Below are 22,975 nucleotides of genomic sequence, written 5' to 3' on the forward strand. Positions count from 1 at the left end.
TCATTTACTTATTTTTATTTTCAAGTATACATTATTTATCCCTTTCTGTCCTTAAATATTCACTAGTCTTCCCTTTCCTTTACAATTAAAAATCCAACAAAATACAGATTATAATATAGCTGCCAATAGACAAATCAATCTTCAGAAACTTACATTTTAGGGGAGAGATAAAAATAAACAGCTTCAGGACTAATATATCCTAAATTAATCAAGATAATAAAGACAGCAATATATTTTCCCACAGTTTCTACCTTCACCTCCAACTTTGGTTACTGTACAAACCAATTTAACAACCAGCTCTCTGCACTAATGATTGTTTTATGAAAAAAATATACCAAAAGTTAGTTTATTACTTCATGTATTTGCTATATGAAATCAGGGGTTGCTGCCACTGAACCACTATTTGCCATCTGAAATAGCACCTGTCACGTAAATAGTGCTTATTATATTAAAACACTAAACTAAGATTTGATATATGAAATTGAAATTCTCCTATTTAAATTTAAATCATAGATCTTGGTATAAAATAGGACAGCCCATTCTGCTACAAAGAACTACATTAGAGTTTAATGCATGAAATCACAGAACCCTTTAAGAGTGAAAGCTCATCATTGGTTGTGATCTGTATAGCTAGACAGGAAAACATTCCAGAGCCACAACCCTAGCTAATACTTGGTGGCCTCACCCCCTTTCCCGTATGCACCAATACAAAAACTAGAGAGATGAAGCATCTATTCTTGAAATTACCTCTGAGAAACATCACCTAGTTTTCCCCTGAGTGATGTGATTAAAGGCGCCACCTCTCCATTTCTGTTGCTCCTCTCTTGTACTTTTTTGCCCACCTGGAAGGACGTTGAACGGAAACCAGACTTGTTCCAGAAAACAGATTTATCACAACCAGTTCACCAAACTCAACAACAAATTAGGTATCGGTTCTGCTGAACCGGTGAGAACCAGCTGAAACCCACCACTGGTACAAACATTCTTCAGTTATTCAAGTCAAATGTGGAGATTTGGCTGAGTATGAAGGATTACCATGGTTTCATGTAATTTAATTTTATTTTTTTAAACTGAACTAGTACAACATTCACTATTTCTTTATGTCTAATATCGTAAGTCAGTAAAATCCCATATTTACATAAAATTGCTTGTTCTAATTTATATGTACCCTAAATTTGAAATATGTACAGTTCTACATTAGGATTTGGTTGCTTTGTCTTCCTCATTGTCTAAAAAAATGGCAAGAACACTAGATAAAATTTCATGGAAATTCAAATATAGAAAACATCTCACTAATGGCTTTAGAAAGATAATAAGAAAACAAATAAAGAAATCTGGAAGAATAAATGTGGATCAGGATGGTGAGTCATTCATTTATTTATGCTTTGAATTGTACTTTATTTGTTCTTTTCTTCTTTTAAATGTTCCTAAATCTTCTTTTCCTTTGCAATTAGAATTTCAGTGAAATTTAGATTACAAGGGATTGGAGCCTATAGAGAAATGATTTTTCAGATACTTTTTAAAAGGAAAGAGATGAAAATAATCAGCATCGGAATGGCTTACATATTAAATCCACTCTTCTATTGAACTGCTATTGCTCAGACAGTTTTAGTATATTTTTAGAAAAAAGGTTTAATGTGATCTTCATTGAATTTTCACTGAAATAGTATTGAATAGTAAATACTTTAAAATTCCTTTTCTTTTAGAGTGAAAATTTTAGGAATGGATAATGACACATCTGAGTTTTTTCTCTGGGAATTCTCAAAAAATTGGGAGCTACAGATTATCCATATAGTTTTACTACTGATACTGTATTTAACAACGATAACAGGGAACCTTTTCATCATCACTACTGTTGTTTTTAACCATCAACTTCACACACCCATGTACTTCTTCCTAATGAATTTAGCCATGCAAGATGTTGGTTTAGTTTCAGTCATTATCCCCAAAGCTGTTTTTAATATTCTTATGAACATTAGGACTATTTCTTATTCTGGATGTATTGCCCAAGTCATGTTCTTCTTCTTCTTCCTGACCTGTGATGTATCCCTCCTTACTTTGATGGCTTATGATCGGTATATTGCCATTTGTAACCCTTTACATTATGAAATGATAATGAACAGGAAAGCCTGCACCAAAATGATTGGAGGTGTATGGACAGCCAGTCTTCTCAATGCTTCATTGCACACTATTTTCACTTTCATGACTCCTTTCTGTTCTAATATTATCAATCAATTCTACTGTGAAATCCCTTATTTACTTAAGATTGCCTGTCCTGGTTTATATGTATCTGAAACTGGAGTTGTAATCTTCAGTGCTATATTAACAATGGGTTGTTTTATTTTTGTCCTTGTCACATATGTGCCTGTCTTCTCTGCTGTTCTAAGAATTCCTTCAGTTCAAGGAAGAAAAAAGGCCTTCACTACTTGTCTACCACACCTCACTGTTTTTTCCATATTTATGTTTACTGGTTGCTTTGCTTATCTAAATCCCAAATCTGACAGTCCAACCTACCTTGACTTCTTAATAACAATTACGTATTCCATTATTCCTTCCATGATGAATCCGTTCATCTACTGCATGAGAAACAAGGACATCAAAGTTGCTGTTTCAAGACTTTTTGGTCAGATGTCATTTCATTTTAAACAAGTTTGAATTTTTTAGCTGCAGTACGTAGTTCATGAGTTAAGCCAGTATAGGCTAAGGGTTAATTCACACTGACTGTTAACTGCTTAAGCCTTTGGAAGAATATCTTCAGAAAAGTATAGTTCATGTTATTTTTCTTCAGGATATGTGAAAAGATATTGAAATGAAATGTATAAAGTTAGAGTCAGTTAGATTTCAAAACTAAACTGTTATATACATCTGAAAGAAACCTGTGCAGAGGTCTGAAAGTCTTCGTGTTTATGCAATTCTCAAATTGCATTACATTCCATCAAAATATATTTTAAACTGTCCCAAATGTGATTTTGCTTTTTTTCAAAAGGCAACTGAACTTTCTTGTTTTTATTAGAAGGCGTTTGGCTAATGAGGCCCAATAGTTATATCTTCTCTAATCTGGCTATTCATTCAGATATTGACAAATGTATGGTATATATTATCTATAAGTTACTTTTGTTGTCATTATGATTGTGTCTTTGTTTGGACATCTTTTCTTTTTCATGATTGTGTTATTTTGACTTTTCATATTTTTAATCAGTGTATAACCCTTTATTCCTTTAAGTGGAGTCATGCAAAACTGAGTGATGGACTGCAAATCAACCATTCATTCATTCAATCAATGAACTGATCAATCAATGTGTCCCTGTTTATAATGGTTTATAATGTCAGCATATTTTCCCCAACAACCTGGATCCTCATTTTACCAATCTTGGAAGGATGGAAGGCTGAGTTAACTTTGAGCCTGTCAGGATCAAACTTCTGGCAGTGGGCAGAGTTATTCTGCAATGATGCTTTCTAACCACTGCAGGGAGAAAGAGAGATGTTATGTTACTTACAAGTGTAATATGTTTACATTGAACTTTCATGATCAAATTTACTATTTTGATTGCCACCTTTCTTGCCCAGTAAAATATTTGTCAGTGTCTAATTTTCAAGATAATATACAGCAAATATTTTTGAAAAGGGCTGAAAAATATTTTTACCACCTGGTGTTCAGAATGGAGCTTTCTTCTCTGAGAATTCTGTAAACCGCCCTGAGTCCTTCGGGAAAGGGCGGTATATAAATGTAATAAAATAAAATAAATAAAAATAAAAAATTGGGAGCTGCTGACTATGCATATAGTTTTACTACTGATACTGATACTTTTCATCATCACTACTGTTGTTTTTTACCATCATCTTCACACACCCATGTACTTCTTTCTAATGAATTTAGCCATGCAAGATATTGGTTTAGTTTCAGTCATTGTCCTGAAAGCTGTTTTTAATAAATCTGTCGGACAAAATCGACAGCATCTGTCGGACAAAATCGCTCGGATTCGGACCGGTTTGGACTCTGACTGGGCAGAGTCTGTCGAGCAGGACACGGGCGGTCTTGTCGATATCACCTGGGAGGAGTTTGATTCTGTGACTCTGGAGGAAGTGGACAGGATCATGGGGAGGTTGAGCACCACCACATGTTTATTGGACCCGTGCCCTTCCTTGCTGGTCTATGCAGCCCGGGAGAGGACACGCAGCTGGTTCCAGGCAGTTATATCGGCTTCTCTGAGCGAGGGTAGCTTCCCCGCCGTCTTGAAGGAGGCGGTGATGAGGCCTCTCCTCAAGAAGCCTGCCTTGGACCCAGCTGTATTGAACAACTTTCGTCCTGTCTCCAACCTTCGCTTTCTTGCGAAGGTTGTTGAGAGTGTGGTGGCACATCAGCTCCCTCTGGTCCTGGATGAAGCGGATTATCTAGACCCGTACCAATCGGGTTTCAGGCCCGGGTACAGCACGGAGACGGCATTGGTCGCACTGGTGAATGATCTCTGGAGGGCTCGGGACAGGGGGCATTCCTCTGTTCTGGTCCTATTAGACCTTTCAGCGGCTTTCGATACCATCGCCCATGGTATCTTGCTGCGGCGTCTCAGGGGACTGGGAGTGGGAGGCACGGTTTTACAGTGGTTCTCCTCCTATCTCCAGGGACGCTCGCAGTCGGTGTTGGCAGGAGGGCAGAGGTCGACCGCGAGGTCTCTCGTTTTTGGAGTTCCTCAGGGGTCGGTCCTCTCGCCTCTCCTGTTCAACATCTATATGAAACCGCTGGGTGAGATCATTCGTGGTTTTGGAGTTGGGTATCATCAGTATGCTGATGAAACCCAGATTTTCCTTTCGACCCCAAACCACCCCAGTGATGCCCTCGACATGATGTCCCGTTGCCTGGAGGCAGTTCGGGTCTGGATGGGGAGGAACAGACTTCAACTCAACCCCAACAAGACCGAGTGGCTTTGCATACCTTCATCCCGGGTTTATTCGGACATTCCACCTCTCGCTATGGGGGGGTGAACTATTACCCCCCGTAGATAGGGCTCGCAACTTGGGAGTCCTCCTAGATTCACGGCTTACCTTGGAAGACCACATAGGAGCTGTGACTAGGGGGGCTTTCGCCCAGGTTCGCCTGGTGCGCCAGTTGCGGCCCTATCTAAGCCGGGATGATCTATGCACGGTCACTCATGCGCTCGTGACCTCTCGACTAGACTACTGCAACGCTCTCTACATGGGGCTGCCCTTGAGGACCACCCGGAAGCTCCAACTGGTACAGAATGCAGCCGCGAGAGTTGTGTTGGGAGTCTCCCAATACTCCCATGTTACACCTCTGCTCCGCGAGCTGCATTGGTTACCGGTTGCCTTCCGGGTGAGATTCAAGGTACTAGTAATGGTATTCAAAGCCCTACATGGCAGGGGTCCGGAGTACCTGAGGGAACACCTGCTGCCAGCATCGACTTCCCTCCGCCCTGTGCGTTCCCACAGAGAGGGCCTCCTCAGGGCGCCACCGGTCAGAGAATGTCGACTGGTGGCCCCCAGGGGGAGATCCTTCTCTGTGGGCGCCTCGGAGCTATGGAATCAGCTACCGGTTGAGCTCCGGATGGCGCCCGACCTTCGCTCCTTTCGCCGCGACCTAAAAACATACTTTTTTCAACAAGCTAGCCTGGCCTGATGAAGGGATTGGGGGGGGGTTTGTTATGGCTATTTTATTGGGTTTTAAAGATGTATTTTAGTATGTGGGTATTTATTTAATCTTGTTTTAACTTTTGTAATCTGTATTTTTATTCTTGCCCTGTTCACCGCCCTGAGTCCTTCGGGAGAAGGGCGGTATAGAAATAGTATTAAATAAATAAATAAATAAATACTCTTAGGAACATTAGGACTATTTCTTATTCTGGCTGTGTTGCCCAAGTTATGTTCTTCTTCTTCTTCCTGGCCTGTGATATATGCCTCCTTCCTCTCATGGCTTATGATCGATATGTTGCTATTTGTGACCCTTTATATTATGAAATGATAATGAACAGAAAGGTCTGCACCAAATATTTGGTGTTACATGGACAGCCAGCCTTCTCAATACTTCATTACACACTATTTTCACTTTCATGACTCCTTTCTGTTCTAATATTATTAATCAATTCTACAGTGAAGTCCCTTATTTACTTAAGATTGCCTATCTTGGTTTTTATATATCTGAAACTGGAGTTCTAATCTTCCATGCTGCATTAACATTTGGTTGTTTAACTTTTGTCCTTGTGACTTATGTAGAAGTCTTCTCTGCTGTTCTCAGAATTCCTTTGGTTCAAGGAAGGAAGAAGACCTTTAGTACTTGTCTACCACACCTTATTGTCTTCTGCATATTTTTCATTACTGGTTCCTTTGCTTATCTTAAGCCCAGATCTGACATCCATCCACCTCAACTTTATAATCACTGTAAGTTTTCTCTTATTCCATACATGATGAATCCATTCATCTGCAGCACGAGAAACAAGGATACCAGAGTTGCTCTTTCAGTACTTTTTGGTCAGATGTCATTTTATTTTAAAGAAGTGTGAATTTTGTACCTAAAGTATGTATTTCCTGAGTTGAGCCAGTAAAGGCTAGGTGCTAACTGCCAGCTATACCTGTTTGTTAATTTCTCAAGTCTTTGGAAGTATATAATATATATATTTCATATTATTTTTCTTCAAGATATGTGAAAAGATGCTAAAATAGAAAGAAAGAGGAAGTGTCAGTTAGTTTTCAAAACTGAACTATTATATCTGCAATGAATTAAATACTTTAAAGTCTTTAAAATACTTCTAAAAGCATCCAGTGCAGAAATCTGTGCATAAGCCTGTCTTCATTATTATGAAATATGGAAATTCAAGTTCTTTCAAAATATATTTTAAACTGTTGCATCTATCAGTTTCTTCATGCAGATGGATGAGTAATATATTAAGATTTAATCAAAGCTATATTTCCCTATATATTTAAAATTCTCTATCATCAGATTGTTAAATAGTTTAGTGCATAGAAAGTAGACTTGTTTGACTCAATTCACTTTAAGCAAGACATATTTTATCTAGGAGATATAGCTTTGATCAAATTCCCTTCTAGGACTGAAGACATTGACGGTGTAGGTTCATACCCCAAGCTTGAGAGTTGCTTTCCGAAAGTTTCATTGCCAGCCTAGGTAACATCTTCAGTGGTGTTTAGTGGATGTCTGTGTCAGTGTTCTACTTATATAAGGGTTTCAGGTGTGGGAATGTCAAGTGAGGGTCTTGTGATGGGACAGGTGTGAGTCATCAGAGAGAGGCTGGTGACAGGCCTTGTGATGTGGAGATTACATCAAATCAGGATCATTGGAAGGTGAGCTGCTGAGGGAGGGGGAGAGGGGCTTCAAGGTTGGTGCTGTCTCTAGATGGCTGTTTGATTGATTTGGATTCTGAGGGGTTCATATGCTGCTTGTAGATCAATATGTCTGTTGATGGAATTGCTTGTGGAGTGCCAGGCTTCAATGAACTCTCGAACATGGTGGGTGGTAACATGGCCGATACTTTTTGTGTTTTTCCAATTTCATTCACACATTTTTTTTTAAAAAGGGAAGAAAATAAATATTTGTTTGAATATCAGATTTCCAGTGTTTTGCATATTCAAAAAGAAGAAATTTAGCCAGTAAAATGCTGCCTATTCAAGGTTACCACACAGAGAAAAGAACCTATAAAATACATAGTTGTCTCAGATGGGCTAATTTGAGGAATGTGTCCAAAATCCAGGAGCCTTCATTCATAAGGGAATGAAATTTTGGAAAGCTGTAGCTGCTTCAGCTCATTTGCAACACAATTTCCTTACATTTTGAGGTATGAAGTAAAAACTAAGCAAAATGTTTCCTGAAATATTTGTGTGAGTGTGTGTGTAGTCTCTCCCCCTCTGTCTCTCTCTTTGTGTGTGTGTGTGAGAATGAGAGAGAAAGGGAGAGGGAGGGAGAGAGAGAGGGAGACATAGAGATAGAGACAGAGGAAGAGTGGGGGGGGGGAGATGTTACATTACCTAAAGTGTAATATTATTTTTTTCATAGTAAATATTCCCATTCTAATTGCAACTTTTCAAATATTTTGCTAGGATCAGCTCCCACTCAGCAAAATATTTCTCAATCTTGGATTTTCAAAATAATACATAGAAAATATGAAAGCAAAGTGAGTTTCAAGTAATTTATGTCACAAAGAACTCAAAATAATTCTGCGTGTCACACAACATGTTATATGAATAGCAACATTTTTTTAATAAAACCAAAATAAATGATAGAAAAAGTTGATAACATGCCATTCTTAATCTAAAACTAAAATATTATAAAATTGAGACAACTTAGATTTTCATCTTAAAAAAATATAGTCAGATTAAGTGTCCATCTTTTTTTAAATTATTGAGTCTTCAAATTAGTCCTCTTCTCTCTCCCCCATTATAATAATAAGGACACTTGGGCAATCTCTTAGGGAGGTTTTGTTGCCTCTGTTTGTTTGTTTTTAAACCTCCCCCTGTGGGTTATATATACTATCATTTTTTTAAAAAAAAATCCTTGGGGAAATGGCAAGAAAAAAAAATAGATAAAATCTCATTAAAATGAAGCATAGCATAGAATCTTACTCATGGCTTTGGAAAGTCAATAATAAAAAAAGAAAACTGCATGAATAAATATGGATAAATATGGTAAGTCATTTACTTATTTTTATTTTCAAGTATACATTATTTATCCCTTTCTGTCCTTAAATATTCAGTAGTCTTCCCTTTCCTTTACAATTAAAAATCCAACAAAATACAGATTATAATATAGCTGCCAATAGACAAATCATTCTTCAGGAACTTACATTTTAGGGGAGAGATAAAAATAAACAGCTTCAGGACTAATATATCCTAAATTAATCAAGATAATAAAGAAAGCAATATATTTTCCCACAGTTTCTACCTTCACCTCCAACTTTGGTTACTGTACAAACCAATTTAACAACCAGCTGTCTGCACTAATGATTGTTTTATGAAAAAAATATACCAAAAGTTAGTTTATTACTTCATGTATTTGCTATATGAAATCAGAGGTTGCTGCCACTGAACCACTATTTGCCATCTGAAATAGCACCTGTCACGTAAATAGTGCTTATTATATTAAAACACTAAACTAAGATTTAATATATGAAATTGAAATTCTCCTATTTAAATTTAAATCATAGATCTTGGTATAAAATAGGACAGCCCATTCTGCTACAAAGAACTACATTAGAGTTTAATGCATGAAATCACAGAACCCTTTAAGAGTGAAAGCTCATCATTGGTTGTGATCTGTATAGCTAGACAGGAAAACGTTCCAGAGCCACAACCCTAGCTAATACTTGGTGGCCTCACCCCCTTTCCCGTATGCACCAATACAAAAACTAGAGAGATGAAGCATCTATTCTTGAAATTACCTCTGAGAAACATCACCTAGTTTTCCCCTGAGTGATGTGATTAAAGGCGCCACCTCTCCATTTCTGTTGCTCCTCTCTTGTACTTTTTTGCCCACCTGGAAGGACGTTGAACGGAAACCAGACTTGTTCCAGAAAACAGATTTATCACAACCAGTTCACCAAACTCAACAACAAATTAGGTATCGGTTCTGCTGAACCGGTGAGAACCAGCTGAAACCCACCACTGGTACAAACATTCTTCAGTTATTCAAGTCAAATGTGGAGATTTGGCTGAGTATGAAGGATTACCATGGTTTCATGTAATTTAATTTTATTTTTTAAAACTGAACTAGTACAACATTCACTATTTCTTTCTGTCTAATATCGTAAGTCAGTAAAATCCCATATTTACATAAAATTGCTTGTTCTAATCTATATGTACCCTAAATTTGAAATATGTACAGTTCTACATTAGGATTTGGTTGCTTTGTCTTCCTCATTGTCTAAAAAATGGCAAGAACACTAGATAAAATTTCATGGAAATTCAAATATAGAAAACATCTCACTAATGGCTTTAGAAAGATAATAAGAAAACAAATAAAGAAATCTGGAAGAATAAATGTGGATCAGGATGGTGAGTCATTCATTTATTTATGCTTTGAATTGTACTTTATTTGTTCTTTTCTTCTTTTAAATGTTCCTAAATCTTCTTTTCCTTTGCAATTAGAATTTCAGTGAAATTTAGATTACAAGGGATTGGAGCCTATAGAGAAATGATTTTTCAGACACTTTTTAAAAGGAAAGAGATGAAAATAATCAGCATCGGAATGGCTTACATATTAAATCCACTCTTCTATTGAACTGCTATTGCTCAGACAGTTTTAGTATATTTTTAGAAAAAAGGTTTAATGTGATCTTCATTGAATTTTCACTGAAATAGTATTGAATAGTAAATACTTTAAAATTCCTTTTCTTTTAGAGTGAAAATTTTAGGAATGGATAATGACACATCTGAGTTTTTTCTCTGGGAATTCTCAAAAAATTGGGAGTTACAGATTATCCATATAGTTTTACTACTGATACTGTATTTAACAACGATAACAGGGAACCTTTTCATCATCACTACTGTTGTTTTTAACCATCAACTTCACACACCCATGTACTTCTTCCTAATGAATTTAGCCATGCAAGATGTTGGTTTAGTTTCAGTCATTATCCCCAAAGCTGTTTTTAATATTCTTATGAACATTAGGACTATTTCTTATTCTGGATGTATTGCCCAAGTCATGTTCTTCTTCTTCTTCATGACCTGTGATGTATCACTCCTCACTTTGATGGCTTATGATCGGTATATTGCCATTTGTAACCCTTTACATTATGAAATGATAATGAACAGGAAAGCCTGCACCAAAATGATTGGAGGTGTATGGACAGCCAGTCTTCTCAATGCTTCATTGCACACTATTTTCACTTTCATGACTCCTTTCTGTTCTAATATTATCAATCAGTTCTACTGTGAAATCCCTTATTTACTTAAGATTGCCTGTCCTGGTATATATGTATCTGAAACCGGAGTTGTAATCTTCAGTGCTATATTAGCAATGGGTTGTTTTATTTTTGTCCTTGTCACATATGTGCATGTCTTCTCTGCTGTTCTAAGAATTCCTTCAGTTCAAGGAAGAAAAAAGGCCTTCACTACGTGTCTACCACACCTCACTGTTTTTTCCATATTTATGTTTACTGGTTGCTTTGCTTATCTAAAGCCCATATCTGACAGTCCAACCCCCCTTGACTTCTTAATAACGATTACGTATTCCATTACTCCTTCCATGATGAATCCGTTCATCTACTGCATGAGAAACAAGGAAATCAAAGTTGCTGTTTCAAGACTTTTTGGTCAGATGTCATTTCATTTTAAACAAGTTTGAATTTTTTAGCTGCAGTACGTAGTTCATGAGTTAAGCCAGTATAGGCTAAGGGTTAATTCACACTGACTGTTAACTGCTTAAGCCTTTGGAAGAATATCCTCAGAAAAGTATAGTTCATGTTATTTTTCTTCAGGATATGTGAAAAGATATTGAAATGAAATGTATAAAGTTAGAGTCAGTTAGATTTCAAAACTAAACTGTTATATACATATACATGCAATGGGCTAGATTCTTAAATCTTTAAAACACTTCTGAAAGAAACCTGTGCAGAGGTCTGAAAGACTTCATGTTTATGCAATTCTCAAATTGCATTACATTCCATCAAAATATATTTTAAACTGTCCCAAATGTGATTTTGCTTTTTTTTTCAAAAGGCAACTGAACTTTCTTGTTTTTATTAGAAGGCGTTTGGCTTTTCATCCGTGAAGTTTCTTCATTTCTGACTGAATGATGGAGAATGCAAGGATTTATATTCCTTGCACTTGTGTGGTTGTTAGCTCTCTTTCTGAGAGTCATTAAGGCCATTTGGAGGTTTATCTATCTATGTCCTCAGGTCATTTGAATCCTGTAAAATATTTTTAAATTATTTTTTACAAAAGACTATAAAATTATGCCATTAAACATAATTAGTGATTAAAATTCAGTAAAAGTCTTTCTCCATTTTTCTGCTACATCTAACTGTCTTTACCCTTTTTTCTTTTACTGCTTTCTTTGCTTACCTAAGATACATATCTAACAATCCATCCTATCCTGACTACATAATTACAATTATGTATTCCGTTACTCCACCCAGGACCAATCCATTGATCTTCAGTACAAGAAGTAATGACATCAAAGTTGAAAGAGCATTTCAAGACTTCTTGGTCAGAAGTCATTTAATTAAAAGGAAGTGTGAACTATGTACTTATCTATATTTGCATTTGATTAGGAAAGAAAAATATAGACATACGACATACAGTTTATATAACCATCATTCATATTGCAGGTAACTAACTCTAGCTTAAAATGTTCATTTTATTCTTTTATAAGCCTGATTTCATCTTTGCTGATGTGGCTATTCAATTTTAAAAATAAATCTTAGGGACTGCTTTAAGGACCTTTCCTGATTTTCTGGGTATATCAATATAATTACAATTAGCTTGGGACAAGTTTTGTTCTATTAACATTTTAGTATGTGGAAAATAATGTTATTTGATACATTTCACTTTAGGCACAAGGCATTTTATGTGGAAAATATAGCTTTGGCTAAAAGTGAAAGATTTTCTCATTGATTTGCATGGAAAAACAGTTAGATGTAACAATTTGTATATATTTTGATAGAAACAGATGCAATTCCCTATCCTATAAAACAAAGGCTGTCAGTTGTATGCACAAATTTCTGCACTTGTTGTTAAAAGTCTTTTAAAGGCTTTCTCCATTTCTCTGCTACATCTTACTGTCTTTACCCTGTTTTCTTTTACTGCTTTCTTTGCTTACCTAAGATACATATCTGACAATGGTTATGGTTATGGTTAGGGTCTATTAAAGCAATACTAACCCCGGTGAATATAGAACATTTCTCTGTTGCATTATTTACAATGCTGACCAGCCAATATTTTCTTTCATATCTCCATTTCATATTGGCAGTTTCCTTCAAGTCAAGTTCAATTCCAAGCAAATTCATACAAGGTTACATTAAGAACTTTTTATGCTTTGAGAACATTTACTTTGATTGGCTCTCCATATTACCCCATAATAAATAAAAGATTTAAATTTCTTCATTTCTTTTGTCAATGTTTTAGTTTCAAAGTTTAATAAGCTAGTAAACATAGAAATATTTATAAAACAATAATTAATTTTAGGATGTTTATATTGTGATTTTACTATTATTTTTTCATATTTTTATTTAACTTAAAATATAGTTAAAGCTTACATTTGATGTTCCTTCTAAGTAAAACAGGACAGATGGAGAGAATGCAAGCTAAGTGCTACCTCCCACTAAGAACTCTTTGTTAATTGCTTAAGAATTTGATTGCTTATCTTCAGAAAATATATATTCCTGTTAGTTTTCTTCAGGATATATAAAAAGAGGCTGGAAAGAAATGGAAAAGATAGACAGATAATGTTATACAAATTGTTAATTTAAAAAATTAATCTTAGGAACTGCCAATTTACTTACAATTATATTGATATACCCAAAGAATTGGAAAATGTTTGGTTCTGTTAATATTTTAGTATATGGAAAATACTAAATAAACTTCACTTTTGCCATGAGGTATTTTATCTGGAAAATAGTGAAAGTTATTCTCATTGAAAATACATTTTTATAGAATTAAATACCATTCCCATACCTATAAAAATGAAGACTGACAGATGTATGGACAGATTTCTACACTCATTGTTTTACAGGTCTTTTTAAAGATACTATTATGATTCTTTCCTATATAAAGTACATATATGCACATATATTAAGACTTTGGAATGATGGATTAACAGTCATCTGGTGAAATATTTGTTAATAAAACTTTAGTAAAGATGGAAGAGTAAGGAACATTGTCATTTTTGTTCACATATTTCCAAAATAAACTGGGAGAAAAATATGTATTTATTTGTATAAGTCATTTTCAACATTTTGCATATTCCCCTGTCCTCCCAAAAAATCAAGCAGTAAAATGCTTCCTGTTCAAGGTTACCACACAAGCCAAAATATTCATAAAATGCATAGTTACCACAAATGAGCTAATCTGTCTAGGAACCACATTCCTGACCGAATGACATTTTGGAAAGTTGTACTTGCTTCAATGAGTTTGAATCACAAGTTCCTGACATTTTGAGATATGAAGGAAAAAATGCAAAATGTTTCTTGACTGTTCAGACCAAACAGTCAATCAAGGGAAGTATGTTGTCCCCCCCGAAGCAAAAATCAAAGATGTAACTGAGAACCTACTAAAATAATGACCTCAACAGATTACTACTCCTTTCCTTTCTTACACTTGGGGACCAATGACACGACAATGAATCTAAAAACAATAACAAGAGATTAGGGAAGAAAGTTAAAGAATTAGGAGCACAAGTGGTGTTTTCATCTATATTTCCAACAAAAGGCCAACATCCAATGAGGGAGCAAAGAATTTTGGAAACATATCACTGGCTTAAAAACTGGTGTCATCAAGAGAACTTTGGTTTCCTAGACCATGAAGGGTTACTGGCAAGGGATGGAGTGAACCTCACAAGAACTGGAAAGAATATATTCAGAAAATGACTGGCTGATTTTACAATAAGGGCTTTAAACTAAAATTGAAGGGGTAGTGGGTCCAATTTTCACAACTATTACAACCTAATTCCAAGCAAAAACTACTAGATAATCAATTACATAAGGAATAAAGACAAAGAAGAAATAAAGAAACACACACACACAATGAAGTATAGAGTGATGGAAAGGATGGAAAACCCAGTTACAAAGTAGGAGATGTAAGAAAATACCTAGGACTCATAAAGGACTCAAATGACTATATGTAAATGCACAAAGTTTAGGGAAAAACAGGATGAACGTGAAGTGCTAGTACATGAAGGCAGATATGATATAGTTATCATTATTGAAACTTGGTGAGATGAAACATGACTAGAATGTACTGATGGACGTATATTAACTATTCAAAAGAAATATACCAAACAAAAGAGGAGGTGGAGTTACTTTATATATAAAAGGTCACTACATCTCAACAGAAGTCCATAAAACCAAGGATGAAAACCTCCTAGATTCCATATGGGTCAATACAAAAATGAGAAAAATATGACGTTGCTAGAAGAAGAAATCAAGAAGAAAAATAGATGGATTTTTTTGCTCATCAATTAACAAATGTATGTAGGAAACACACCACAGTAGTAATGGGAGACTTTAACTACCTTGATATCAACTGGTACCACAAGGTTCTATCTTAGGCCCAATACTCTTCAATATCTTCATAAATGATTTAAATGAGGAAGTAGAAAGAAAATTCATCAGATTTTCAAATGATACTAAGCTGTCAGGAATAGCCAACAGCCCAGAAGAGAAGTTCAGGATTCAAAAAGATCTTGAAAGATTTGAACAATGAGATCTATCAAACAAAATGCAATTTAAAGTGGAGAAAAAACAAGGTTTTACACTTAGACAGGAAAAACCAAAGGTAAAACCAAAGATTAGGTGAAACCTGATTCAAAAACAGTAACTGTGAGAGGGACCGTGGAGTCCTAATTGATGATAACTTACATATGAGCCAGCAGTGTGTGGCAGCAGCCAAATCCATTTAAACAGAGGCATAGAATCAAAATCATGTGAAGTATTAATACCACTTTATAAAGCCTTAGTAAGGCCACACCTGGAATACTGTATCCAGTTTTAGTCACCACATTACAAAAAAAATGTTGAGACTTTGGAAAAAGTGCACAGAAGAGCAACTAAGATGATTAAAGGCCTGGAGACTAAAACATATGAAGAAAGGCTGCAGGAGTTGGGTTTGCCCAGTGGTGGGACTCAGACATTTTGCACCACTTCAGCAGAACCAGTACCTAATTTTTTGTTGCCCAGGCCCAGAATGGACTTCTGGAAGCAGCATCCACACAGAGAACCAGTTGTTCAAATATTTGAATCCCACCACTGGTTTGGCCAGTCTAGAGAAAAGAAGGACTAATGGGGACATGATAGCAGTATTCCAGTATTTAAGGGGCTGCCACAAAAGGGAGGGATTCAACTTATTTTCCAAAGCATCAGAGGGCAAGAAACAATGGAGGAAAACTAATCAAGGAGAGAAGTAACCTGGAATTAAGGAGAAACTTCTTAACAGTGAGTACAATTAACCACTGGAACAGTTTGCCTTCAGAAGTTGAGGGTGCTTCAACAGTGGAGGTTTTTAAGAAGAGACTGAATAGTCACTTGTCTGAAATGGTATAGGGCAGACATGTCAAACTCATGACATTACGTGACGTTGTACAATGTATCAGGACAGTTTTGCCATTTCTGGCAATGGGGTGGGCATGACTTCCACGTGACACATCCAGCCCACGGGCTGGCAATTTGAATCCCCTGGTATAGGGTCTCCTGCCTGAGCACCTGCAAAGTCCCTTCTAGCTCTATTCTGACTGAAATATATATGTGTGTGAGAGAAAGAGAGATGTTACATCACCTAGAAGCATAATCTGTTTCTATTGTACTTTCACGATCATTCTTCCCATTGAGATAGGAATCTCTCTAAAATATAGCTGGGAACAACTCCTATTCAGCAAAATGTTTGTCAATCTTGGATTTTTAAGATAATATGCAGCAAATGAGCTGACAAGGGATTTTTAGGGATTACTTATACCACAAAGAACTCAGAACAATTCTGCATATCACTGTCCTTTCAGAATCCAAAATATCTCATCTCATACAATATGCTGTATGAATAGCAACAAAATTATCCTGAGTATTAAGTAACAATAATTGAATCTCCCACCCCATAAAACCAAAATAAATGATAGAAGGAGCTGACAGCCTTCCATCATTTCAAGGTCAGTAAAATGAGGACCCAGATTGTTGAGGAAAATATGCTGACTCTGAAAACCACTCAGAGAGTGGTAAATTGTAAGTTTAAGTGCTGTTGAAATCTTTAAAATTAAAAGATTATGAAATTGAGGCAGTTTAGTTTTTCATTGCTTAAAAAGTGATAAACGCAGATTTAGTGCTGATGGCTTTTTCATGACTGACATACAATTTAGCCCTCTTCTCTCCCTCTCCCACCCCTGTCTTCCATTATAATAATAAAGACACCTGGGTAATTTATTAAGAAGGTTTGTTGCCTTTGTTTGGTTTTTTTTTAAGAATCCATCCCAGTAGATTATTTATACTATGAACTGAGACTGTTTTTTAAAAAAAAAATCCTTGGAGAAATGGCAAGAAAAAATAGATAAAATCTCATGAAAATATAGCACAAAAAAAAATTACTGGTGGCTTTGGAAAGAGAATAATAAAGAAATCTTCGTGAATAAACATAGATAGAGATGGTAAGTCATTAATTTCTATTTATTTTGAATTATACACTATTTGTCACTTTCTTCCTTTAAATATTCATAAGTCTTCCCTTTCCTTTGCAATTAAAATTCCAACAAAGTACAGATTACAATTTAGGAGTTAACTATTTATGGAGAAATCATTCTTCAGGAACTTTTATTTAAGGGGAGAGATGGAAATAAACAACACTAGAACTTAAAACATTCTAAATTAATCAAATAGAACAAACAGTACTTTTTCCATCAGTTTCCCCTCCACCTCCTGCTTTAGGTATTATACAGACATTCTTCAATTTTTCAGGTTAGTGGCTGAGATTTAGTTGAGTAAAAAATACCATAATCTCATGTAATTTAATTTCAATTATTATCCTTTAATCTAATATGTTTTCTTTTTCATTTTATATGTATCCTTAAAACCTAGGGCTGTGTCAGTGTTTAAATAGACTCTTCAAATCATTTTCATTCACTTTATAAACAAGATGATCATATAGAGTTCTTAATTCAAATTAAGTTATCAAATAGAGTTGGAGGTTCGCATTAGAAGCTATTTTCATAATCTTCCTTTTGTGTAGAGCTAGGTAAAGATGAAAAGATCATTCAAAGGTTTAAAAAATATAACCAATGCCATAACTCAGATCATATAAGTTTATATGTGTGTGTGTGTGTGTGTGTGTATGTATATGTATGTATATGTATATGTATATGTATATGTGTGTGTGTATGTGTGTATCATATATATATATATATATGAAACCTTAAAATTTAAATGATGCTTTAAAAGTAACAAAAACTTTTGCTCTGTTCACAGATGCCTAAATAAATAAATAAAGCTAATCATAACCCAACACAAATAAAATGTTTCTAATTAAAGAAAGAGGTTTAATAGAGATGGTAATTCTAAGTCAGGAAAAATTTACAAAACTCAGACACAGAATTCTAGAGCTACTTCTATGAAATTTCAAAACCTGTTCTATTAAAGTTGTGTGTTATAGTACATCAAATTCATTTCAGCACATAATGGTAGTGTATTGTACCTGCCTTAACTGTGCCAGTTAAAGCTGAAAAAACTTAGAGAAAGAAAAATAGCAAATTCAATTATCACATTGGCATGCTTGAAAATACTTCAAATTCCAGCAGCTTTTATCTGACTTGATAAAAGTAACCTTCTTGCTTTAGGCTCCTATTTCTGATAAGGTTAGTGTAAATGAACAAATACATTCAAATATCTCTAAGCCCAAGACCTAAGAAATTGACAGTGGTTAAATATCTTTAAGAGTAATCATCCTAATTTTAAGAAAACACAATTTCATTATATTCAGGATGTTTTAATACATTTTTAGAATCAGGTTTTAATATGATCTTCACTAAAAGTTAATCCATCATTCTACAACTTACTCCAAACTGTACTGAATAGGAAATATTTTAACAATTCTTTTCCCTTTTCTTCTAGGGTGTATTGTTTAAGAATGGCTAATGATACTTCTGAGTTTTTTCTTTGGGAATTCTCAGAGATTTGGGAGCTACAGATTATGCATGTCACATTACTACTGATACTCTATTTAATGACAGTAACATGGAATCTTCTCATCATCTCTGCCATTGTTTTTGACCACCATCTTCACGTCCCCATGTACTTCTTCCTAATGAATTTAGCCATGCAAGACATTGGTTCAGTGTCAGTCATTGTTCCTAAAACTCTTTTTAATTTTCTTACAAATATTAGAAGTATTTCTCATTCTGGATGTGTTGCCCAAGTCCTGTTTTTGTTATTTTTCCTGAGCTGTGATATTTCTCTTCTTACTGTCATGGCCTATGATCGATATATTGCCATTTGTAACCCTTTATATTATGAAATGATAATGAACAGGAAGGCTTGTACCAAGATGATTGCTGCTGTATTGACTGCCAGCCTTCTCAATGCTTCATTACACACTACTGTCACTTTTATGATTCCTTTCTGCTCTAATAGAATAAACCAGTTTTTCTGTGAAATTCCATATTTACTTAAGATTGCCTGTTCTGAATTATATGTATCTGAAATTGGATTTCAAATTTTCAGTGCTATGTTAGCCACTGGTTGTTTTGCCTTTGTCATTATGAGTTATGTGCATGTCTTCTCTGCAGTTCTGAGAATTCCTTCTGTTCAAGGAAGAAAAAAGGCCTTCTCTACTTGCTTACCACATCTGGTTGTTTTTTTCGTATTTTTATTTACTACTTGCCTTGCTTACCTCAAACCTACAACAGACAGTGTATCACATCCAAATTTTATAATAACATTAATGTATTCCATTATTCCATCTATGTTGAATCCCTTAATCTACAGCTTGAGAAACAAAGACATCAAAGTTGCTCTTTTGAGAATTTTTGGTCAGAAGTTATTATTTTTTTAAGGAGAATGAGTTGTGTACCTTCTTATTTTCAAAAGGGGAAAATAAGACAGCTGAAATTTTCATTTTGAAAATTTGAAAAAAAATAAATCAGTGCTGACATCTAGTGGTGGATGAAGACTACAACAGCTATGGCTTTCATACAGAACTTGGCAAAATCTGGAAAAAAACTAATCTCTACTTGTGACTTTCAAAGCTCTAAAAATACAGAGCAGCTGCGATAAAAAAGAAAACAATCTGGGCCACAGACAAAGTGAGACTTACAAACTTCATGGAACAAAAAAAGAACAAAAAAAAACTTTTTTGAAGTTTCTGAATTATAATTATCTATTTAACTCTGACCCTAAAGCTATTTGCAGAGAAAAGAACATTTGGATTCTTGGTCATCCTAGAAAATCAGACATTTATAGAAAGAACTTATCGAGAAAAGGTAAATACTTTTTAAGAGGAGACATATGATATGTTGCAACTAATTCAAATAACAATGATTTCAAACCACAAAGAAATCCAAAATTACTTTGAAAATATAAACCAATTCATCTCCAATTTAACTTTACAACAACAACATCAAAAATCCCAGGAAACAACAACAGAGAAGGAATAGATAAAACAGACAACTGAATACAAATATGAGGATAGAGACTTAAAGATGGAACCTAATAAAACAAAGAAGTATGATTTAACCCAAGTGGGAGAAAAAGAAATACTGGATTTGGAAAAGATAACTTATACTTTAACACCACAAAGCAAATTTGAGGATAAGAAAAAAGATTGGACAAAATGGACTGCAGAGATTCCAGGAAAAACACTAGAACTGGAAAGACAAAAAATGATAAGACAAGCAGAGAGAAAAAGAAAGAAAAAGATTTTCAACAAAAAATGAAAGGGCAAATGCCTTTCACAAAGATATTGTGCTTGACTTACCTTTTATATTTACAGTAACACTTACAAGAATATGGAAAGATTCTTTGATTCAGCAGAGCAAATTGATTAAGAAAGATATTGGGCAAAAGAGAAACGCTAAAGTGAAAATTAAGAAAATAGATGATGGGGCCTATCAGAGACAATATTTAAAAAAGAAACACTGTCGAAATATGATTAAAGAAATAGAAATTTTTTTGATATGAATTTGATTTTAAGAGGGAAGAGCCCCTCAAGTAACATAGTAATTTCTTTTTCTTCTTTCTTTTTATTTTATTTCTTGATATGAATAATATAAAAGAGTTGGAATGGCTTACATAAAGGAAATGTTTTAGATATTTAAAGGCGATTGACTTTAATAAAATTACAATGGATTAACAATGTTTTGAATAAGAGTTAAAAGACTAGAGGACTAGATTTATTAAATGGAATATTTAAAGATTAAATATATTTTTAATTATGGTAAAAAACTGAATTTTTTTGGAAATAAATATCTATTAGCTTATAGGAAATAGGGATTTTAAGTAGCATACTATTTTTTAATTTTTTTATTCTTATTCTTTTTTTCTCTTTTTTTAGTCTTATTTCTTCCTTAAGAAAGGTAAAAGTATAGACTTAAATATTTAAATGTAATTAACTTTGAAAAATTCTTAACCAGTGAGAATTTTTTGAACATTGTGGGAAAAACAAATGTAAACAAGAACTGTAAATAAGATCTATGATGAGACAACCAGAATGACTAGACAGAAAAGGAATATTATATTGATGTGATTATTATCTGTAGAAATATTAGAAATCTTTTATACTGAATTATCATTCACTAAAATAACAAGAATTGTATTAATTTTAGGTTGGTGAAAGAGAACATTATGGGAAAAAGAGGAAATCAAGTAAAGTTATTATGTGGATTATAGATTATAGAAATCAACTGTTAGTGAATGTTTCTTAAATGTAAACCCAGACAACAAACACACTGTTTACCAAATATTAAGGTGATTATGTTAAAAAAATAATAAAGCATATTAAAAAAAGAATCCTGTTAATTTACAAAACAGATGGCCTAAGGAACAAAGTTGTTACAGAATCTAGTAGTTCTGCCATAAATACTTTGAAAACTCCTCCCAAAGGGGAGCAACAGAAACAGACCATAAAGTGGGTATGTGGAGTCTCTAACAATGTTTTGAGCTCTAACAATGCTTTAAGCTCCAAGGTTGGTAAAATGAGGATCCAGATTGTTAGGGCAATATACAAATAATGCTTACATTGTAAACCATCCAAAGAGCACTGCAAAGCACTATGGGGTGATGTATAAGCCTAAATGCTGCATTATGTTGATGGTGCTAGCCTGAAAGTTGAAAATGCACACAATCTATTACTTCTAGTAATGAAAATCAAGGAGCACAGTAGAAAGAAATGGTTGATGATTAAATATAAAGAATAAAAAACCAATGGCAACACAAACAGCACCCAAATTTTGAATTGACAGTGAAAATATTAAAGTGATAGATAGTTGACCCTAAACAGTGGGTCAATAGTACAGGTAGATCTCAAATTACAACCTTAACTGAGTCCACAATTTTCATTGCTAAGGCAGTTGTTAAATGTGTTTTTGCCCAATTTTACAACCTTTTTTGCCACAGTTGCTAACCAAATCACTGCAGTTGTAAAGTGAACAATGCACTCATTAAGCAAATATCCCACCATTGACTTTGCATGGTAGAAGCCTGCTGGCAAGGTTGCAAATGGTGATCACATGACCTGGGAACCATGCAACTGTAATAAACACATGCTATTTGCCAAGTGCCCAAATTTTGATCACATGATCATGGGATGCTGTAATGGTTGTGTGAAAAGTTTTCATAAATCACTTTTTTCAGTGCTGTTGTAATTTTTTTTTTAATTTTTTATTAAGTTTATTGTTTAAAAACATTGGACACAGTACCAGCGGGCTGACAAGCCTTCTTGTCTACAATGTTCAAATATATATATATATACATGTATATATGTACATCAAAAATACACTTAAATACACTTAAATTACAAATTAGTGAAATAACACAATATTTAAAACAATGAGCTAGTCTGTAAAACCTAATAGAGACCTTTCTTTTTATCCTTCCAAAGATACAATTTGTTCCAAATTCTATAATAATCTGATTGATCTTTATTCTTTAGTTCCAAAGTTAGTTTGTCCATTTCTGCGCAATCCCAAATTTTCCTAATAACCTCTTTTTCTCCTGGGATCTCATTCTTTTTCCATTTTTGCGCAAATGACATTCTAGCTGCTGTGATAATATGGATCATCAAATATAGAACATCTTTAGGATATTTCTCTTTCATAATTCCCAACAAGAAA

The 22,975-nt window shown here is 34.5% G+C and overlaps 3 protein-coding genes across 3 annotated transcripts; all 3 read left to right on the forward strand.

Moving 5' to 3' along the window:
* Positions 1–1,722: 1,722 nt before the first annotated feature.
* Positions 1,723–10,122, forward strand: LOC308678767 (olfactory receptor 14A16-like; the record flags this gene model as incomplete). The annotated part of the gene is made up of 3 exons (XM_081345999.1): positions 1,723–2,630; positions 5,832–5,988; positions 10,105–10,122. 3 exons carry the CDS (start codon positions 1,723–1,725, stop codon positions 10,120–10,122), a joined length of 1,083 nt encoding a protein of 360 aa, XP_081202125.1.
* A 250-nt stretch (positions 10,123–10,372) lies between these two features.
* On the forward strand, positions 10,373–11,305 carry LOC308678768 (olfactory receptor 14L1-like; the record flags this gene model as incomplete). Its single annotated transcript, XM_081346000.1, has 1 exon — positions 10,373–11,305. The coding sequence occupies one exon, from the start codon at positions 10,373–10,375 to the stop codon at positions 11,303–11,305; it is 933 nt and encodes a 310-aa protein (XP_081202126.1).
* A 7,472-nt stretch (positions 11,306–18,777) lies between these two features.
* On the forward strand, positions 18,778–19,701 carry LOC308678769 (olfactory receptor 14C36-like; the record flags this gene model as incomplete). Its single annotated transcript, XM_081346001.1, has 1 exon — positions 18,778–19,701. The coding sequence occupies one exon, from the start codon at positions 18,778–18,780 to the stop codon at positions 19,699–19,701; it is 924 nt and encodes a 307-aa protein (XP_081202127.1).
* Between the last annotated feature and the right edge of the window lie 3,274 nt (positions 19,702–22,975).

Source organism: Vipera berus (genome assembly GCF_964194415.1).
Source record: "Vipera berus genome assembly, chromosome: Z".
NCBI lineage: Eukaryota > Metazoa > Chordata > Lepidosauria > Squamata > Viperidae > Vipera > Vipera berus.